Here is a 21,880-nt window from a genome sequence, read left to right as displayed (position 1 = left end):
CCAGATACAGATCTTTTCCCCTTTTGGTTTGGAGGGTTTCTACCTGTGGGCCTAGAGATTTGAGGTTGTGATGAGAGGAATTGTCAGGTCCAGAGATGAGGAAAGATAAAATGCGATACTTAAACCTACTTCACTACTTCTGTAATAGTAAATTGTATCCGTATGCCTTTTAATAATTTAATCTATATATTATGTGTATTTCAATATCCTGGGCTCTAGTAAGTTCACCGAAAAATAAATAGCCTTTAGCTGCAATTTAACAGAAGTTGCTACAGATATATATATATATAGATATATATATATATATATATATATATATATATATATATATATATAGATATATATATATATATATACTTTTCCCACTGTTGTGATGTATATCAGAGTAAGATGGATTATCGAACAAGAACAAATATAAGGGCTGGGACTTGGTTTTGTCCATTGGTTGTTGATTGGATATGAAGGGGGATCTAAATGTGAGCTTATAGTCAGTTGTGAGAAAGGGGCGATGTTACCATTTTTTTCACACATAGATACTTATAATGTAGATGCCTTATTAGAGGCCGTATCAATATGGTGGACGCCTCTACATGTATGGAGTGGCTAAATGTGACATCTATGGCTCCAGACACACAGACACGTCCATCTTGTGATGGCCAATGTGACATAACTCAGGTCAGAGTATAAAGAAACACAAGCACAGATGAATCACTCACAATAAGATTAATAACATGCATTTAGAATATAGAAACGCTGAATTTCCATTCACAAGCATCACTCATTATCATCCTGTACACTGGGTGGATATTTTGGTTATTTTGTTGAGACAGCAGATTTTGGTGCTTGTTATTAGTAAAGGGGAAAAAATGGTTTCAAATGAAGTTCTCTTGAGGTTTATTGCGCAATTAGAAGCAGATTTCCTATGATTATTGCATCCACATGAAACCGAACAGGGCTTCAATCGCATTAAAATGCTGCTTTCGTAAACCTGTCCTGTTTCACACAATAATGTCGGCAATATTTTCTAGCCAACACTCTCAATATTTCAGCTATTGTAGAATGAGCCTCCTTCTGGAGTGAAACCATGGCAGGATATATTATAATGTGTCTCATGCAAGTTTGTCATTGTGAAAGCAATACTTCTCTGCACCCAGCTGCTTTCCATGAGGAAGTGTTTTATGAGAACCATATTAAAGCAACACACATCCCAACTTCTATAGTATTTCTGCAAGCGTTTAGCTGCCGTGCAAAGTGATCATTGATTTAGCACATATTTATCTGCTCAATCTGCTCAAGGACACCAGATACATTTGGAGTGGTGGAGCGGAACATTTTCGACTGGCCCTGTAAGCCATTAAGCACAGTAGATGCTTTCAGTTGGCTTCTGTCTCTCATGATCGACGACTCTGTTTTAGGGTCTGGTAGCGGCACTACCCCATTTATGTATTAGCAGCGGGTCCACCCTTAACCCGAGGATATATGTCTGATACAAAACCACCTGTAATTATATTCTTCATGCAAGACCAACTTCCTTCAGTGCATTTCCAAGGCCAGAAAAAACAAGAGATGAACCGCAGAATGGAAAGCCAATGACCCAAAATACTCTGGCACTTCTGAGGATTCAAAGGGGAACTCGGGCCTTTTGTTGTTTCAGCTGGAGCACTTGTCCCCACATCTTGTTTATGAAAAAACTGGAATGATTGATGTCAAAGTCCTTTGAACGTTTGATTCAGATGAATGGGTGTCAGATGGCCTGGCTTATACTGGTCTGGGTGATTTCATCCTTGAACGGGGACAGCAAGAAAGTTACATCATGCAATGCTTAGGCATTATCACAAACATTCTGTCCGTCCTCTCAAGATCAGATTGAATCAATGTAACCTTTGCAGAGTGTTTCCCAGTGTAACATGAGCGATAGCATAAAATCAAAACTCAGAAATAAATGAATGTGACTTTGTGTTCGTTCTATAATGCCATGGTTACTATTTGTTCTGTTCCTCAGCAGAGTGATTGTAATGTATTCATCGGAAGGTGATTTTTGCCTGTTCCACCTTCACTGACTGTGTGTTATAACTGAAATTAATATTCAGCGAATTATAGCAAAAATCTTGTTTTATTAATAGATTGTAATTACCATGCTAATTACAGGTTTATATTAAGAAAATATCTCAGATCTAAGAGGGTCACTTACACACAAATAAGAAGCTCATTTGTTTCTTTCAAATATATTTTATATTTTTTAAATAATATAAACAAAAAAATTACGATTACTAGTATTAAATTAATATATATATATTTTTTAAAAAAGAATTGGCTTATATTTATTAAAACGCTCTGTAAATTCAAGTTCACTGGCTTTTATTTTGAAATCCAGTGTAGACGGCAGGCGGAAGTAAAGGTCTGTGTTTATGCGCGCGCGTGTGTTGATGGTAGCCTCCAGTGACAGCATGCAGGACGTAAACGACGCGCTCTGTCAATTAGCCACAGAAAAACTTACAAACACGCATCTCACAACTTTGCAAACTGTGACGAAAGCTTTTCGGAATGAGCAGTTCAGGTACTATATATTTCCCACTTAACAAAATGACCAGAAATCTCTGTGTTTAAATGCACATCATGTGTCAGCAGAGTGTGTTACATATTTCGATACAGGTTAAAAAGCTGTTTAATGCAAATCTTTAGCGTTTTAATAATCACATATAACACATTCATAGTTTCTGTATTCTGTCTACATACACATGAACCGGTTTTCTAACACCTGCATTCATTGTTGAAGAAAACGACAGGATGCATGAACTGCAATACATATTTATCTAATTGAAAATAGACTGACAGTTTGTTTGTGTTTTGTCTCAGAGCCAGTGTTGACAGGGAGGCTCTCGGAAACCTCTTTGCAGCGTTGTCAAGACTTTCTGTGGATGTTGAGCATTTGATTGAGAAGATGGATTCACAAGAAGAAGAAGAAGCAGCATCCATATGCCTTAAACTCACCGCAGAGTGTTTCAGAGCACACAGAAATGCCTGTGTGCAGTGCTCTCAAAACCAGTGCTGTCTGAGGTAGCGTACAGTGTCCAGAAAGCCTGAGATTAATAATACACATGCCTCAAGTTTACATTTTTAATTGTAGCGTTTAATTTCAAAGTATATCCTTGGCATAAATATGTGAGTAAAATATTGAAATTGTAGCAAATGAAATGCCTAAATATGTTACATAATATTGTTTATTATATTTTATTACATAAACATTTAATGTATTAGTATAATATGTTCCCTGTTTAATGAGAGCAGCACTCAAACTGCGTGAACTGAAGTTTGAGGAAAACTTGTGTTATTATTGGCCTGCAAATAATGCAGAATCATAAATTTTAGGTATAACTTTATTATACAGTCCTGTTCTGCATGTACAAACTATGTAGAGCCTATACTTATTATAGTAATTGCAATAACTGGGTAATTTCAAGGGGCTAACCCTAAACTGAACTCATGTAGTTACCATATATTTCCCAGTACCTTTGTAAGTAAGTGTAATGTAAATATATGTAAGTGCATGTACTGTAAAATAAAGTGCAAACACATTTCTTTCTTTTTTATGTCATAACTGTGTTTTTTTTCCCTCTCTTGTATTTCTCATATTTTTCTAAGTGGTCTCAGACTTACAGACACTTTATAATAACATCATAATCATTATTAGTATATGAATATGACTGTGGTCTGTGAGCTTTATAAACCAGTTAAACAGAAGCATTTATATCTTCACAGAGATCTAGGCTCTATCAAGGTATCTTTTGAGATTTTGGACAGACTCCTGAAGATTTCATCAGGAGGTTCAAATGACATTCGTGATGGTGAGTTTCAAGTGTTTTGGCTGTACGGAGGGGAACGGGCAGATAAATCAATGTATGACTCTCTCCTCTGGCAGCGCTTCGATGTGGGATTCAGTTTCTTGGTAACATTGCTGTTGGAAATCAGCTTTGCAAAGATGACATCTGGGAGCTTGGTTTTCCGCACATCTTCTGGTGAGTGAATTTATGGTTAGGCATGAATGGTGCATTTCTTACGTTGCCAGTCAAAAATGTGTTCGCTCTTCATTTTGTAAAATGCCACTGACTTGTAAAGCCCTCTACTGGTGCGGTTTTGTAACCACTTCTGTCTCTTTCAAGGGACCTTTTGGAGCTTGCAGATGAGAAAGCTGTTTCATACACATGTATGGTGATCCACACTTGTCTGGATGAACACAAGACAGAGCAGCTAGTTAAAGACACACAGCAGCTTAAATTGTCCCTGAAGATCATGGACTTGTGCAGGACGTTGCCTGATGTGGACTGGACGTAAGCTTTGTGTTTACATTAAAACAAACAGAAAACAAGCACATCTGTTATTTAGGCCTATTTTATACCCCATTTTGGTTAAATATTCCTCATCTTACAGGGTCTTTATTGTCACACAACACTTTCTCAAGTCGTCAGAGCTTGTTAGGAAGATGTACACCGAAATGACCAATGAGGAAAGGTAAAAACTCTCAGTTATTTAAATCAGTTGTTGCACAAAGATGAGATGCAGTAACATCTAGGTTAATACTGTACATCACAATACTGAGTTTTGACATTTTTGATGATTTGATTCAGTGTTGATTTAAGGCTCTGTTACAAATTTTAAACATTAACTACGTTATTTAACATAAACTAACAATGCACAATATTTTTATAGCATTTATTCATTTTAGGTAATGATGATCTCAATCTCAATCTGAAAATGTATATCTGCTAACATTAACAAAGCTTAATAAATGCTGTAAGAATATATGGGTCATTGTTGGTTCATGTTAAATATTGCATTACCTAATGGTAACAAATGAAACCTTATTGTAAAATGTTACCCAAATTCTAATCAGCTGCCTAAATAGACAGCATTTTTAAGCATCATTGGCTGTTCCAAATAGTAGGTATTTTAAAATAATTTTTAAAATACCTAAAAATTTTAAGGTAACATTTATGGATTTGAGATTGAGGTACTGAGTCAGTAAATGGATGGGATGGTTGGTGGATTGTATTTATTTTTAATATAGTATAGTCACATAACATAATAAAATAAACACATTTTTTCACTACACCTTTGTACTTATGTCTTTCAGTGCATTATTACCTATCAGAAAATATTCAAATTAAATAATTCTGTCTGGGCCAATGAGGTTCCACTTTGGTTAGGATGCTTCCTTAAAAAGTAATTCTCTAGGAGACATTAAGACAGCTCACTAGGGGTTGGAACAGAGCCTTAGCAGTAAAATGGGCCATAAGAATAAATGTCTTTATTATATTGCGTGTTTTGATATAGATTACTTTGTGAATGTGATTGTATACCAACAGGCTAACACTGTTGGAGCTGATATTAGCACAGCTTGGTGTCACTGAGGATGAGAACTGCTTAATGCCCCTGAGCACAGCTCAGTTCCTGGCTTCCTGCTTCACTGATCACTGCAGAGCTGTTCTCACTCTGAGCTCTGAATCATCAGATGACCAGGTCAGCTTCATCTGCAATGCTCATATTGCACCTCTTCATGTTAGTATGCAATAGCCATATACAGAATATTGGGGTCATACTGTATAGTGGGCAATATTATGTATGTTTTTATCAGTGTCTGTTGATAGTAGATATTAAGAAACTACTGGTAATACTTTCTTGAGCACCAAATCAGCATATTAGAATGATTTCTGAAGTATCATGTGACACTTAAGATTGGAGTAATGGATGCTGAAGATTCAGCTTGGCAAATACAGGAATAAATTACATTTTATAATATATTCAAACAAATGCAACCTTGACGAGCACTGACTTCTTTCAAAATCATTAAAAAATTCTCACTGATCTTAAAGCTACTGTGCATTTGATAGTAGATGTTCTAAGCCTGGTATTTGTTGTACATTTGTAGGAGGCTATGGTTGTCATCAGGCTTTTGGACATCCTTTGTGAAATGACCTCTGGCTGCAAGGAGTTCATGGCACTGCAGGATCACTCTGACCTTTTGAGGGCAACAGTCGGTAAAATGTGGCGTAATGCTTTTGCTTTAGTTGGAGATAAAAATCCTAATGCATTCTTAACGAGAACACACAAAAACCATAGGAAATCATCAAGTCTGCGCCATGAATTGAAAATGCTGAATATTTGTTTTGGTACAACTGCATAATCACTCTGTAAAAAGCCTATTGTGTTAAAAACATGGGGCTGAGCTTGCTCTCCCCCATAATGTCTGTATTTCATGAATTAATTAACTAAACTGAAAAATCATATCACATACCCCTATATGCTTTTTCTCAACTTTTCTATTTAAAACACAAAGCAGCCACTTCAGTAGGGTGCTGTATAAAACCTAAACCTCTGACAGTTCACAGCTCACTGCAGACAGACACAATCTTCATTCTTCCCAGACTCTCCTGTCATCTCCAGCTGTCATGTCACACATTAAACATGACGGTTACACCAGCATGCATTTCTCACTCTCTCTGTCTCTCTTTCTCTCACTTTCATCTCATATGTACATGTAAATTCTCCATCTTTGTCATCTCCAGAGCTCTTGAAAGAGGTCCACTTACTGGGCAAAACCAGTAAAAATGTGTTCACCGCAGCGCACGATTTCTCCTTGACAAGGCCAGGGGGCGCCGACACCCATCCTGCCCTCAGTTTCAAAGCTCATCTCATTCGACTCATTGGGAACCTATGTCATGGCCATATTGTCAACCAGGACAAGGTACTGCACACAGTAGCTCCTAGAAGTTATTGTATGTGTGAGAGTGTGTGTTAATATGAGATTTTGCAGATATGAAAGGTGCAGTCACATTTTTTCAAAACAGACTCCATATACTATATATGGGTTAAAGACGATACATCTTATTTTGTTGTCCGCATCAAACTAAATTTCCAAATTGATTTTGTATACATGTATAGAAAGGATACTAAATGCAAGTGTATGCTTTAATGTTTCAAATAACTTTTGTGTAAATAAAATGTTCCATTGTCTTTCAGCATAACAGATATACTTTTGCAAAAATCAAAGAACATGCTTATTCTGACCTACATATGTATATATACGTGTGTGTGTGTGTGTGTGAGGGTTAAACAATTCTTGCTGACAAATGGGTAAAACCTAGTGGTTTGAAGGATAGTGTCAAAGATTAAAATTAGTTTTTTAATTAGTTTCTGCACTGTGCTCCTTAAATATAATTTTTTTAAGTCATCTAATCTTTCTTCTAAATATGCCTGACAAGATTTTTTGGTAAATTATTGTAAATCATGGTAAAAATGTATGACTGGTTGAAAAATATGTAGCTTCGCATGACTGCACCTTGCTTGAAATTCATCAATAAAAGAGAACTGATTGATGGGTAAAAAAAACTGAAATAGTCAGTGGGATTGCCAAGGGAAGGAAGTAGTTAGCAAAATTCTTGGAAATCATCTTTTAAACTTCCTCTCCTGCGATTTCTGTGACTTGTTGGAATGAGAAAGAAATGTGTTGGCAATGAATGACGAAACTAACACCATAGAGTTTGCAGCCAACTCCAGTAATGTACTGATCCACGGACGACACAATCCAGTCGTGGTAAACACATTAACAATGCTGTGGTTTAGAGGCTTTCTCTCTGTCCGTCAACCGAGGCCTGGGCTTTTTGTTTGTGGAAGCTCCCTCCTTGAAAACTAATCAGGGGATTAACGCTGGTAGATAAAGACCCGAAAACCATTCTGAATTTCATGCTTGTATCATCTCATTTCTTCCCCAGATCTTTTCCCACTTTGTTCCCTTTATACTTTTTTTTTTTTTTTTTTTTCTTTTTAATGAATTCTCTTGTAAGCAGCCTCCTGCGAAGGAGGGATTTTCAGGCTTTCAGGTCTGTCCCCTTCAATCAGCACAGAGGAGAACCTAGTACCGGCCTTCTTAAATAGGGCCGAGGCACACAGCTGAGAGGTCAAAGGTCAAAAAACAATAGCAAATCTCCCCCAGCCTGCACCCTCACTTTTTGACCAAAAACCTTGTGAGCGCACGGCTCCTGCTTTTCCATTACTTTTCTATGTAAACCAGATGGGTGTTCGATAGCTCGATAGTTGAGTTAAAACAACCACTTCTTAAATTATGGACAGCTCTACATAAAAAATACAGCATCGCACAATAGCACTTCTCGCACAAAACAAACTAGAGAGGCTACCAACAATTGATTTCAACAGGGTTTAGTGTTATGTTGCCACTGCTAATAGCTGACTCAAATAAGCATAATGATATGTTAAACACAAATATATTATAAAAAGATTAACTTTAAATTAGTTTGTCTACATTTGTCTCCCCTTGTCTGTTGTTTTGGATTTTTTTCAGTCTTTACTTTGCTACAAAAAATTGTCTTAGGTGGCAGTACAGAAGTGCTGATGCCTTAAAATGCTGCCTCTGCAGTAGTCCACTACATGTGAGGATAGCCAAACAAAACTAATTCTGTGGCCGAAGCATACGGTTACATAAGTTTCCCTTCGCTTTATTGCTAGCACTACTTTCTCAATCAAACGCTATGCTAGTCATTAGCAGTAGAAAATTGTCAGGGCTTGTCTCCTCTTTCTTATTCATTTTTTTTAAAGGAACCAGGGTGGTTAAAGGGCAACCGCTGTAGCTCTTGGGTTACGATACATACTCAGGGTAATGTACGGTATAGTTAGAGACTGCATGTGACGAAAACCAGCGCAAACTGGTATGACTATGCCAAACCAGAGCTCAACCGCATGGACTTTCCTCCATGGAAAGTAATTGTTTTCTGACCAGTCTGGCTCACGATGTCCCTGTTAAAGACAATTTTCCTTGTTTTTTCCATTTGTCTCCTATAGGTAAGAGAACTGGACGGTATAGCTCTCATTCTGGACAACTGCAGCATTGACAGCAACAACCCCTGTATCCTTGGTGGTGACTCCATTCACTCTGAGCTTTTGTGGTGTATTTAATGAGGGATTTGTGAAAACCATCACAAAAAATGCAAAGATATTGCTATGTAAAGTGTGAATAGCATTGTAACAGCCCCTTAAATTCCATTACAAATGGAGGTTTTACCACAGTGTTTGAAGTTTGAATGATTAGTGGCTTGTTCAGAGTTGAAAACGCAGTTGAGATGTCATTAGAGCAAAGCCAGCATCTTGCCCAATGGTTTCTCGTCCCTCCACCTAGCAACGTCCCCTGTAGAGAGGTGGAACTGTTGGGCTGACTCATGAACATTTTGTAGTCCTCACTCACCAGTCTCCTTGTGTGAAATATCTAGTCATAATAGTTTATGAAGCTAAATGTAGGAATTGCATAAATGAGTAATTTTGTGGTGTTGACAGAAGTCAGTTTTATAGATGTGCAACACTTTCTGGAAAACTTGATTGGAATCCTGGGTGGAAAATCACCACTTGAATAAAATGAAGTGACATTTTGTATTTTTATAGTGTTGACCTGCATCCTGCCAAAACTGTTCCATATGAAACGGTTCATTGATAACACGACAATCTGATTTATTGCAGCTGTTTTTCCAAAGGATCCTTGACTGATGCTGGCACTGTTGTTAAAAAAACACTTTCATTTTCTAGCGACCACTGCCGGTGTGTATTAGAGTGAGCAGGGCACAGCGCCAGCTGCTCTTTCACTAGGGGATGAGCCGCTAAGCTGAGCTTGTGTCCCCCCGAACGCTGTTTCCTGACTGTTTCAGGAAGTTGTTGTTGTTGCTTTACTGTTTAGTGTGGCTGCTGGACCCGGTGTTGCTAGCTTCACTTCTGGTATGAGCAAAATTTTGTTAAACTATTATGTGATGTACTGATCTACCAATATATTGTGCATCCATGCCCTAACTATAAACTTTGACGATGATCGAATTTGCATCCTGATTGATGATAAAATTGGCAAAGTTATGTTGAAGGTAGTTCTTTAACCATACATAGAGACCAGAATATCATGGAGACTATTTGGTGGGCTTTTTTGGCATTAAACCAACAAGAACACCCAGACAAACTTTCCTTAATAATTTTTTCCAGTCATAAGCCAGTGGGCTGTGTTTTCCATCCGGAACATCGTGGAACACAACCTAGAGAATCAGAAGCTGATACAAGGTCTTCGGAGACAAGGTGTGGCAGACGACACGATGCTCAGAGAAATGGGCTTCAGAGTGGAAGAAAGGGATGGCAGTCTACTGCTTAGGCCCCTAAAGAAGGACCCATAGTTGATTAAGTAGAGCTGGGAGACTGCTATCCCGGGATGACTATCCCCACGCCCCTTTACCATGCTATATTATACCCTGGAGATGGCTTAAAATGCCCACAACACACTGGGGTCATTAAATATCCAATCAGTAGTTGGCAGCACAAGAGGGTGGTCTGGGCTTTGTGTTCTCCACACAAGAGGAAATCAATCAGAGGAGCTTATCTGAGAGGACTCATGCTGATGTCTGTGATGCATTTAGTGGTCTTTGATTCCAACCCCCCCAAAGTGGGATTCAAATCCTATGAAACAAGGAGAACCGTGTCTTCCTGGCTTTTCAGTCACTAAAGAGACTCTGGTGACCAATAGGGAGTAGAGGTTAATCCCTAATTCAGTGCATTTTATAGAGACCAGGCCGCCTCTTGATCTGTACACATAAAGTTGCCTCTGAATAGCCGTGAGACTCGGATCCTTCTTTTTGAAAGCTGACTTAAAATTTTGTGCTTTAACTTGGGTTTGTTTACAAAGCCTTGCAATTTCAACAATTCCCCTATTATTTGAACAAACTTCCCATGTAGCTTGGTAGATGGAGATTGCTGTATGATAGGGCTGTCTATTTAACTTTAATTTAGTGCATTTATTATAATAAAAGAACACAACGCAATTACCTGTGTGTACGTTCCGTAATATGCAATTTTGTGTTTATTTATTTTTAACCAATAGAGCAATTCCACACTCATGTTTTTTGTGAATCTGTAGCCAGCACAACCACAGATCTCATTACAGGCTACAAGCTTTGACAAACTACACTTACCGAGATCACGTAATACTGAAAATTATTCAAAACAGCTAGATCGTTTTGAAAATTAGAACATTTATTTTAAAAGTATGCATAACTATATAAAAGTTTGGGTTCCGTTTGAATGCTTTTGGAAGAAGCCAGTCACTAAGGTTACATTTATTTGATAAAAAAAAAAACAGTAATATGTTGAAATATCATTGCAGTTTAAAATAACTGCTTTCTATTTTAATATATCTTAAAATGTAATTTAGCCCTGTGATGGCAAAGCTGAATTTTCAGCATCATCGGTGTCACTTGATCCTTCAGAAATCATTCTTATTTGCTGATGTGGTGCTCAAGAAACCTTTATTATTATTATGAACAGCTAAAAGCTGCTTAATATTTTTGTGGAAACTGATACTTTTTTTTTTTTTTTTGCAGGATTCTTTGATGAATAGAACGTTCAAAAGAAATAACAGATTTTGTTCCATCAATATATTTTTTTGTATCAATGTAAAAGTCTTTACTGTCATATATACAAAATTCTCTTATAATTGAATATCTAGTAGAAAACCTACACCATTAACTTGATGAAAAGTAAGTATATTTATGATGATAAATCAAATAATTTAATTTTGTTAACAACATGTTTTCTTTACAATAGAATGTATACTCTGCATACTTTCAAAAAACAGTATGAATTGGTCTTTACACATATAACTAGATTCTTGTTGATTGTGATTGTATACTGCCCAGCCTAATATACAGTACATAGGACATTAGAAATGCAACCTCTCTCATAAAGACCAGAAAACTGTCATCAGGTCTTTCTCTCCCTCTGTCTATCCCACACCACTTTTTTGCTCTCGTGGCCATATAGTTCTGCCCTTAGTTTGTCCTACGTAAATCAGACCAGAAGTATTAGCTTGCAGAATCACATCTCACCCCGTCCCATTCTGGAATGAGCTGAGTGGTCCACGCATACACCTCCCCCCCCCCCCCCACCCATAGCATTAATACCCCTCTGTGGAGGCCTCTGCTCTGTTTTTTCTGCCTCTTTTTTTTTTTTAATGACAAAATGTTTGTGCGAAACAATCAGGGTTGACTTTTCTCTCAATCCGGGGGTATAGTGTTGGGAGCTTACATGGTTCCGGTACCCAGCAGTTCAGACGGCTAACAAAACAGGTCCAGTTTACTTCTGCTTCGGTGGCTGCTTGCAATGCTTTTCACCCACAGGAAAAAGAGCAGAGGGGCAGAGAGCATACGGCGGGTGAATGAATGAGCCAGGTCGGATCCCTATTCAAACCCAGGCGGGAACAGCTCTGTGTCACTCCGAGATCAGCGTTTCACAGTATCTACACCCACAACTATGAGCCGCTCGGTGCTTCTGGGAACTTTCCGAGATGTTGATGTGCGTTTAACAATATGGCATCATTTTGCTTAGTAATAAGATGAATTCAAATGACCACAGTTTAATGTATTTGATCCAAATGTTTGATTCATTATTTATCTAGCAATTTTTGTGTAAATCTTTGCCAAAAAAGTATAAATACATCCAGGCAACAAAAAGATGAGATGGTTTCATATCAAACTTGAATTCAGGAAAAGTCATTAAAGAAATAATAAACTTACATAATTAGACCGGGACAAAAATTATAGACCTGCAATTTAACAATAAAAACATGACAAAAAACCATATCAATAATTACTCTCAATATACCTGACATAAAGTGCCATATTCTCTACATAAAAAAATATATTTTAACACATTTATCAGCCATATAACTCGTATAAACAATTTAGATTTGAAAAACTGCTACTCAAAATATTTCCAGTGACCTTTCAACCGTTTTTAGACCCATAGCTGTATGGTCCATTGGCTCAGGCGGAATATAACTAGACCTTGTGCACGGCGGAGCAGTGATGTGGAATCCTATGTCTCTGGCATTCGTGGGAATGGTTTGGTCTCTCAAACGGTGGTGGGTCACATTTCTATTAAGTATGTAAAAGCTCTCTCTCTCTCTTTCGTTCCCACACGTTTACACACTCGCATTTAGAGCATTGCAGCATACATGGCCAAGTCTTTATAGATGACTAAGGAAGCTTCTCTTCTCATAAAAAACACAAACGGTTTTTGTTTACTTAAAGCCCACCAAAATGATGGTTTCTTAAGTGTAGAAACGAGTTGACCCTTTTTCTTAATCTGTAAACTGCAAAAGAAGCTCTTTTTACATACGCAATGTCCTATACTGTTTTGGGTTGAGTTTTGGAAGCAACAGATCAGTAGCAAATATATTAGAAGTTCAAACTTCTGTGTACCATTATGAGACATCTACAGTATGAACATATTTAGACTTTTTCTCCAAAGAGAAGGAAAAAGGTCATGTTTTTCAGTGTTCAAACAGATACAGTGTGGCTGAAGCTTTCCAGCGTTTCCAGAGTTGCAAAGTTGCAGCACGTTTCTCCTCTTGAACCCTCATAAGGGCTCAGCTGGTGGGACATTTTACCAGTTCTTCTTGCCTTCTTTTGTGGGCAGTTTAGACCGTCCAATAGGAGTATTGAGTCAATATGTGGTCCTCGGGACAGGCCCCAGCTAACTTTCTCAAGTCTGTGAGAATCTGAGATCTACAAAAGCCTTGCACTGCATATGTAGCGTCCATATGTTTGCATGAATTCACAAAAAGTCTGTCTGAGGTCAGTGCATTTTCCTCTGAAGTTCCGGCATCTTCATTATTCATCCCAGTCTTCTTCAGCGGGGCTTTCTTGCATAAAGACTGCCTGATGTGCAAAACGAAGCCACTTCCATTTCTGTTTCAAACACTTCCTCTTTCTTTCTATTGGCTTCTCGCCTTTCTTTCTTGTCTTTTTAACTCTACCACTCGCTCATTTACAGGTAAACACCTCCGTCTTTTCACTGCAGGTGTTACACTTAACGAAGCAGCACCACTGGAACTTGCAGTTGCACTGCCACACGCGTGTGTACTGATGGGTGTTGTGGCCTCGGCCGCAGCACATCAGGTTGCAGCCGTCTGCGTGAGGAGACGTGTGGTTACACAGCCGCCCTCTCGTTCCTGCGCTCCCCGTCGCAGCGTCCTCTTCACAATAGTTGGGCGAGCGCTCCAAGTAAACCAAGTCTGTGTCCGTGGGCTTTATGTACCCACGGGACTGCTTAAGACGCAGGAAAGACGGTTGGCGAAAACGCGTGGCTCTCACGGCCTCCACCTCGACTGCAGTGGCATAACGCTCCTTAAGGACGTAGCCGATCTCTCGGAATTTCGGCAGAGTCGTCCAACAGGTTTTTGTGGTACATGAGCCGGAGACACCATGACATTTACATTCCAGCTTCATCCGTTCCTCTAGGACCTGCAACAGTAGAGAAAAACCCAGTGTTACCAAATGATTGTGCTTTGTTTTGGAAATGAAAGATAATGTACTGTATATATTGTAGTGCTGGGCAATGATTAAGCATGATTAATCGCATACAAAATAAAATATTTTGTGTATATAATATGTGTCTGTGAACTGTGTATATTTATTATGATATATAAATACACACATGCATGTATATATTTGAGAAAAATGTTATGTTTATGTATTAAAATCATTCATATATTATATAAATATATACATGTGAATACATGTAAATATTTTCAAAATATATACTATATGTGAGTATCTTCATATATACATAATAAATATGCACAGTGTGCACACATATATCACATAAACAAAAACTTGTATTTTAGATACGATTAATCGTTGCCCAGCACTAAATATAAAAATGTTTTTATTACTTTTATTTGTAATTTTGTGCAGTAATGTGTGTAATGTAAAATAGAATTATAAAATGTAATTATAATTATAAATATAATGTAATTTTTTTTTACTTGAAAAATAAAGATAAATTGTAAGCAATTTATATTGCTTTGTTTACAATATTCAGACATCAATTAAAAATGTATTATATTGCCAACATTTTTATACTACATTTTTATATTTATTTGCAATGCTTAGACCTTTACTAAAACATCATGCTATGCATATATATATATATATATATATATATATATATATATATATATATATATATATATATGTGTGTATATATATATGTGTGTATATATATATATATATGTGTGTATGTGTGTATATATATGTGTGTATGTGTGTATATATATATGTGTGTATATGTATATATATGTGTGTATATATATATGTGTGTATGTGTGTATATATATGTGTGTATATGTGTATATATATATATATATATATATATACACACACACACACACACACACACATATATATAGTAACAATCCTGAATTTTATATTTCACATTTTTAAAAAATGTGATTCATCTGGTTTTTATTTCCTAGTAAGACTCGCAGAGTATTTTACAATGGGCATGACTTCATCAGAGGCCTCCGAAGCTGTGGTGCGAGTGAATTCATGCAGCTGACGGGTAAGGGAAATTCTTGACATTTTATTTCGACTGTTTTCAGCAATTTGAACCAAACCCCATTATTCAATACGTCCTGAGCAATGTTTCAATGTGCGATGCCAGATATCTGTCAAAACTGAGAGGAAAAAACATGTTTTAGCCAAATCATACCCTGTAATTTTCTCTACCTTCCTAAGGGCCACATCAAAGAACGAGAGAAATGTCCATAATTCTCAAGTCCCCATTTCTGTATTTGGTTACATTAGAGTTAAAAGCAGAACTATTTGGCTGTTTGATGTGTTACTGATATGTTCAACAGACAGCGGTACGTGATGGTTGACATTTACCCGTTTAGTTAAATGTTAATATTCCCCTTCAATAAGAAGGATTTGAGATTCAGTATTAATGTTCCTAAGTCTTTAATCCCTCTGTTTAAAAGCAGTGTATCACAATTCATGGTTTCTATGAACTAAATCACATGAAAACATGGTAATTTAAATTTTGTATATATATGCGTATATGTATATTACACTATACAACTTTGCTTCAGTACCTTTCTTCCTGCTTCGTTATTGTGCAGGTTCATTAGTCTCCTTGCGTTTTTTTTAATCTCTCGGGCGTCCACAAAGCGCCTGGAGAACTCCACTCCGTATTTGACGTCTGCCGAGCAGCCGCCCCATTTCCAGCCCTCCTCCTGGTCGTGATAGCCCTGTTTTTCTCTGTCACAGCCACAGTGGCTCAGGTTGCCCTGACTGCAGGCTGCTGTCACAGCGTGGGCAACACCGGCTGCCGTGACGGCGTAGGTAAATGCAGCCTCCTTGCTACCTAGGAAGAAGAGAGTAGAACCTCTGAGGTGATTTGACATCATTCACATCCCAAATTTCATGCCATCTTTGTTAGATTTCCCACTCAACAGTGTAGCAATGCCATTTACTAGCAGGGTCTTACTTCTAATGCGAAGCAGCAAAAACACACCTGACTGTAATTTTTAGCCCTAAGAAATGATCAACTTGATTAGTGATGGAACTAAACTCTGCAGGACTGAGCACTCTTGATCTCAAGATTGATGTAAGGAGACTAAACTGACCCCTGCTGGTCAGCCTTTATGAAAAGAAGTTAGTAAGAATGGACTGACCGCTACAAAGATGTCTAAACTGTTATCTCTATACTAATGCATTAATTAACAACCCAATGTAAGAGTTAATTTTTAATTAAGAACAAACTGTTGCATTGGTTTGTTGCAGATGTTCTATGGTGAATGGATTTGGAGCTGATGGCTTCATGTTGATCTTTTTGTGTAAAACCTTTCAATTTTTTTAAAATGTAAATTTTTTCAGTTATTTTCATTACTTTTCCATTTTTCTACTTGCTCTCTCTTTATTTATTTTTTATTGTTGTGAAGAGCTGGAACTCTGGTCATCTCTTCGCAATTATAGTCAGGTCTTGTTCCCAGACTTTAGATGAAGAATAATCATCAAGGTCTGCCAATAATACCGCAGTATTTTAGTATACACTGTTTTGCGTTTACAGTATAAGCAGGAAATAAATATGAAATTGCTGTTGTTTTCTTTTTTTTAAGGATAATATCCCTCATCAAGATATGCTGGCAGTGAATCTTGTAAAGGCAACAGTGATTACCCTCTCCATCCTGCAAAATGGAAAAGACCATTAGCGTTGTGGTCCTATATAACCGATCATCAGGTTTGACTGAGCACAGGATATTTCCTTTCAGCCAAGAGATCTGAATGCTACAACGTCTTTGTATAATTTGACAAGTAATGCGTGCCTGGATCTACTGGTGAATTTTAACTACTGTTATTCTAATGGATTTTGTGGGAAAACCCATTGGCCTTTCAGTAAAGTTCACAATGGCTATTAAATAACTTACAGTTAATCCTAAAATGCCCATTCGAAAATTCAGGTTTGAGAATTATGAAATTAGATAAAAAGCAAAGCATTTTAGAAGATTTTCTCTACTGTAGGTTTAGTGCGTCATGTTTCTTATGTTTGTTTGTTAATTAAATATTTTAGTTAATTTGATTACACTTTTAGCTACCAATGCAAGTATAGCACACTCAGTGTTTAAAGCAATTTTAGAGTCATTGTCAATTGGTGAAGAAATTGAGTAAATAGTCTGTAGATTCCATCCATTCCTAGATATTGCATTTAAAACTCAACTTTTCTGCTACAGTTATACAATACAATGACTTTCTGTCTCTCATACAAGCAATTTGCACAACAGAACATAAAAAGCTTGATACACATCAGGACCCACATATAGAGCTCGCCACAGCCGAGAAACATACATTTCCTTGAACAAAAGAAATAAGATTATGTTGTGTAGAGCCAACCAACCCCTAAAAGAGTGATTGTTACCAGGACCATTGGATTAAACACAGCCTCGCACCGCACCCTGACCGTAACAAAACATTTCTGACTGAAAGGCAATTTATATGGGAGTGCTATATTAAAAAACCCTATTACTGTTACTGGTTGGGGTTCTCACAAAGTCTCTGGTGCCATTTGTGTGTGCTTGTAACTGTGCAAATGTTTTGTCGAAAGATTTTTTTAAAGTAATTGTGGACAGATTGCGTCCACTTTAACCTCTTGTTGTCTCACTTGTTTCACAGGGCCACACTCTCACGGAAACAAATCGCAGCCAAAGTAACACACGCATACACACGCACGCACACAAGCACAGCTCACGGAGCTGCACCTACTGACCTACTCTCAGCTCTTGCCCAAAGACGGTCCTCTCGCCAAGGGCAGAGCAGTTCCACCGTCCGTAGCGAAACTGATACTGGCACTCGTTGATGCCCAGCTGAGCGCCCTCCCCGATGACGATGATGGCATCTGGGCGGCTCTGGCAGATGGCGCGCTGTCGGGGGGCCAGGCCGGGGATCTTGTTGCAGATGATGTTCGCGCCCAAAGCCACGACTGAAGACAAAGCCCTTTGGAGGAGACCAGATACACTGATGTCAGCAGCTGATGTAGACCAGGTATTCAAGAAATGGGCACAGTTCACGCAAAAATTGAAATTCTATCATCATTTACTCACCTCATGTCGTTTCAAACCTGTATAACTAAAAAAATCAATGGGGTCCTACGCTGTTTTGGACCCCATTGACTTCCACTGCATGAACAAAAGCAGTTAGAACATTCTTTAAAATATCATCTTTTGTGTTTTGCAGAAGAAAGTACAACATGAGAGTGAGTAAATGAAATCTGAAATCTCTTCAGCATTTCATTTTCTTGGTTAGTTTACTGCAACTATTTAAGATGCTCAGTGTTTTAGAAGATATATTTATAGTGCTTCTTAAAGGTTTGTATAAACCCTTCAAAAAACCCTGATGATTTAACTGCACTCTGCCAGACAGTTTCCTCACAGACATTTCCATCTTTTTCAATGCACCACAGGAAACATTTAAAGGATTGCCTTTACTATAATGAAAGAATTTAAGAGCATCTCATGACTCATTTAAAACAGAACAACAAACAACACAAAATTCATAAATCAAGGCTTTTACAGGCAAGCGTGGAACTGAACTTGATTTAAAATGCAAAGGGGGTCCCAAATAATCTCTAAACAGATCTGCAGGCCAACCGTAGACCATTCTACAGACAAAAACCACATACTGTAGAACAATGCGATCACAGAATATATAGCCCAATTAAAGCGAAACCACACACAAATGTGGATTACTCTTGTAAATCAAGCCGTCTGTTCTTAAACAAAGTGAACCCCAGTGTTAGTCTATTGACTAACAATTTAGAGAACACGGTCCAGAAATATATTAAGCTATTTTAATGGATTAAACTATTCCTGACACAGTGGGAGATGTTAGTACTAACGATTGCAAGATGAAGTCCCATTTTAGAGCAATACAACTAATGTCCTGATACGAATTTGGAATAAACACATTTGAGCCAAGAAAGAGTGTCCATACATCAGTCATAATAACAGTTTAGCATTCTTGTTCTTGTAACACGAATGTTATTTAATAGCAATTTTAAAAGGCTTTTTTAATGGAATCTGGCAGATTTCTTTGGTCTTCATAGGTCTGGTCTGAGGAAAATCCATGAAGAACATTTTGGGGTTTAAATAGTCTACTGGCTACCAAATGAACTAAGAACCGGAGAACAAAATGTAAATTTGACAATCTCTAAGTCAAAGCTTTAAGTAATGATGACCACTTTTGACCAGAATCTATTTAAAGTACATTTATGGTCTACACATATGTTTGAAATGTGTGGCTCAGTAATTTCTCCACAGTCTGAACTTTAGTGCAAATAAAAGGTTCACTCTTTTCCAGCCACATCTCGCACATCTCACCCTGTTTTTTTTTTTTTTCAAATGCGGTTTTCCAATTACAAGCTTTTGAGATCAGAACATGATGTTGCATCGAGTAAAACTTTATCCTCACACTCTCACAGCAAATGAATGAAAGGTAATCTAATCAATTTGGACTGAATGAACTGGTTTGTACTGGCATGACAAGTGTAGCCTATAACTGGGTGGTATGAATAGTATATAAATGCAAATCTGCTCATTTGAATAATTAATTGCAGTAAGAACTATACTGTTAAAAAAAGCTGCGTGTATAGTTTAATGTAAAGTTTATAACTATTGTGTAATTAACTGATATAACCTTCTTGAACTACTAAAATCTGTTTTGTATCTCAGAATATACTATAAAACGCCATAATAATGCAGGTGGTAAAAGCAGATAATGACTAAAAATTCATCAAAAACTTGCATTTTCACCAGCAATGGCTAATAAGCATGCTGTGCACATGCAGTGTTACCCACACAAAAACAAACACCAGTGCAACACAGGACACTTAAAATGCAATAAACATGAACTAATCAACCATACTGTGCACAACTGTTACCAAAACCAATAAACATAACTATTTGAGATAATAACATTAGAGAGAATTTACTCCATACACTTGGGCGTACCTTTTTAGTTAACGTCAACGTTTTAAAGTAAAAGAATAGGAATGTTGTGTTGAATGTAAGATATGTATGATAATTAATACATTTTACTTCTGCAAACCACAATTTTACAGTACATTACATTTAGTGTGTTAATTAGACTTACAGTTAATTAACATGTTTTACTGCACCATTAATTTTTTTTTTTAATTAGGACAAATTTTACAATGAATGGATTTTGATAAATTATTTTCTTTTTTATATAAAATATATATAGTAGTATAATGCTGAATGGCTCGTTTTATTATTACGCACAATTCAACATTTGCTTCTTTCTCAAGAACAAAATGGCTTAAAACATAATTAAAGTACATGCACATGCTCAGTCTCATCGTGTAACACAGCAGGTGCACTAAATAATGCCATTTGCAACATGCGTAGAAATAATGATTTGTACGCACTCTCAAAAACCATTCATATCTTGCAATGCAATAGCGATAATCCCTTTAATTTAACGTTAATTGCGCTTGACTGTTGTGCCCAAAACGCCGACAGGGTAGCCTATTAAAGGTCCGAATAAAAACGAAAGCAGTAACGTTGGTTCAAACCTACAGGTAGCTGCCGCTGGTGAGGATGAGGAAGATCTGGGGGTAGTAGACTGACAGCAGTGCACCGCAGGAGGAGATGCTGCGCATGGTGACATTGAAGAGAGCGCGCGGAGAAAGCGAACTTCTGAGGGTTTGTCGTGACTTTACGCTGCGGGCGCGGAGACACTATCCGTCATCTCCTGCGCGATACAGGCTAATTCAGACTGCGCTCCCCGCTGCGGGCTGACTGCTGATTTTAGGGATTTTGGGTCTTGTGTCGGTGCTTTGCCATTGGCAGAGGGGGGGACACTCCAGTCCGCCCACCTTTACGGGCACGGTTGAGTGACATCTCCGCCTTTTTGTGATGTATTGCGCTCAATGTCAGAAAGATTGATGAGACTCGGACAGAAATCGGATTCGAAACCGCTTCTTTTAATAATAATAACAGTGGCACGGTCTGTTGGGGAGACCTTGTTTACTTTTTGTAAGACACAAAAAAAGTGAAAGCCCAAGGGTTTATAAAGTGTTCTGCTTTGGCAGACTACAATTCCTTTCAGTAAATGATGCGTGCAGCTTCTCTCATCGCTGATGATGGCAGGCATGGGTCACCAGTCGGAGCTTTGTAACGAGGGTGCGAATTATGAGGGAGTTTGGGGAGGTCTGAGCCCCCTAATTAAGGTTTGAACCTCCTCAATTGAATTCAACAACTTTTAGATATCTTCTAAACCTCGACCGTCCTAAAAGAAATCGAATATATGTAGGCTGTATACAATTAAGCAATAATCGGGAAAATTACAGACCGTGCTGGAAAATCCTTTTTAATATGGTAATGTGGTTTCTAGCTGGTTTTAGATGCTTATTAGCTGGTAGTTTAGCTGTTGTTGGTCCAAGATTGTTTACCAGCAAAATAAGACGTTAAGTTCAAGCAACTTTAAAGTTT

At 37.6% G+C, this 21,880-nt stretch overlaps 2 protein-coding genes across 2 annotated transcripts; one reads left to right on the top strand and one right to left on the bottom strand.

Moving 5' to 3' along the window:
- The first annotated feature begins 2,392 nt into the window (after positions 1-2,392).
- atxn10 (ataxin 10) lies at positions 2,393-10,859 on the top strand. The gene is made up of 11 exons (XM_042722109.1): positions 2,393-2,557; positions 2,857-3,057; positions 3,760-3,845; positions 3,920-4,016; positions 4,161-4,328; positions 4,429-4,509; positions 5,364-5,517; positions 5,927-6,035; positions 6,564-6,742; positions 8,854-8,917; positions 10,030-10,859. Exons 1-11 carry the CDS (start codon positions 2,409-2,411, stop codon positions 10,212-10,214), a joined length of 1,473 nt encoding a protein of 490 aa, XP_042578043.1. The 5' UTR covers positions 2,393-2,408; the 3' UTR covers positions 10,215-10,859.
- Positions 10,860-12,453: 1,594 nt separating this feature from the next.
- wnt7ba (wingless-type MMTV integration site family, member 7Ba) lies at positions 12,454-21,177 on the bottom strand. Its single transcript, XM_042722107.1, has 4 exons — positions 20,966-21,177; positions 18,139-18,365; positions 15,968-16,239; positions 12,454-14,336 (listed from the first exon to the last, which is right to left on the bottom strand). The coding sequence occupies exons 1-4, from the start codon at positions 21,046-21,048 to the stop codon at positions 13,857-13,859; spliced, it is 1,062 nt and encodes a 353-aa protein (XP_042578041.1). The 5' UTR covers positions 21,049-21,177; the 3' UTR covers positions 12,454-13,856.
- Positions 21,178-21,880: the final 703 nt, after the last annotated feature.

The sequence above is a fragment of the Cyprinus carpio genome, chromosome B4, assembly GCF_018340385.1.
Source record: "Cyprinus carpio isolate SPL01 chromosome B4, ASM1834038v1, whole genome shotgun sequence".
Classification (NCBI taxonomy): Eukaryota; Metazoa; Chordata; class Actinopteri; order Cypriniformes; family Cyprinidae; genus Cyprinus; species Cyprinus carpio.
This window is presented reverse-complemented; position numbering and strand designations above follow the sequence as displayed.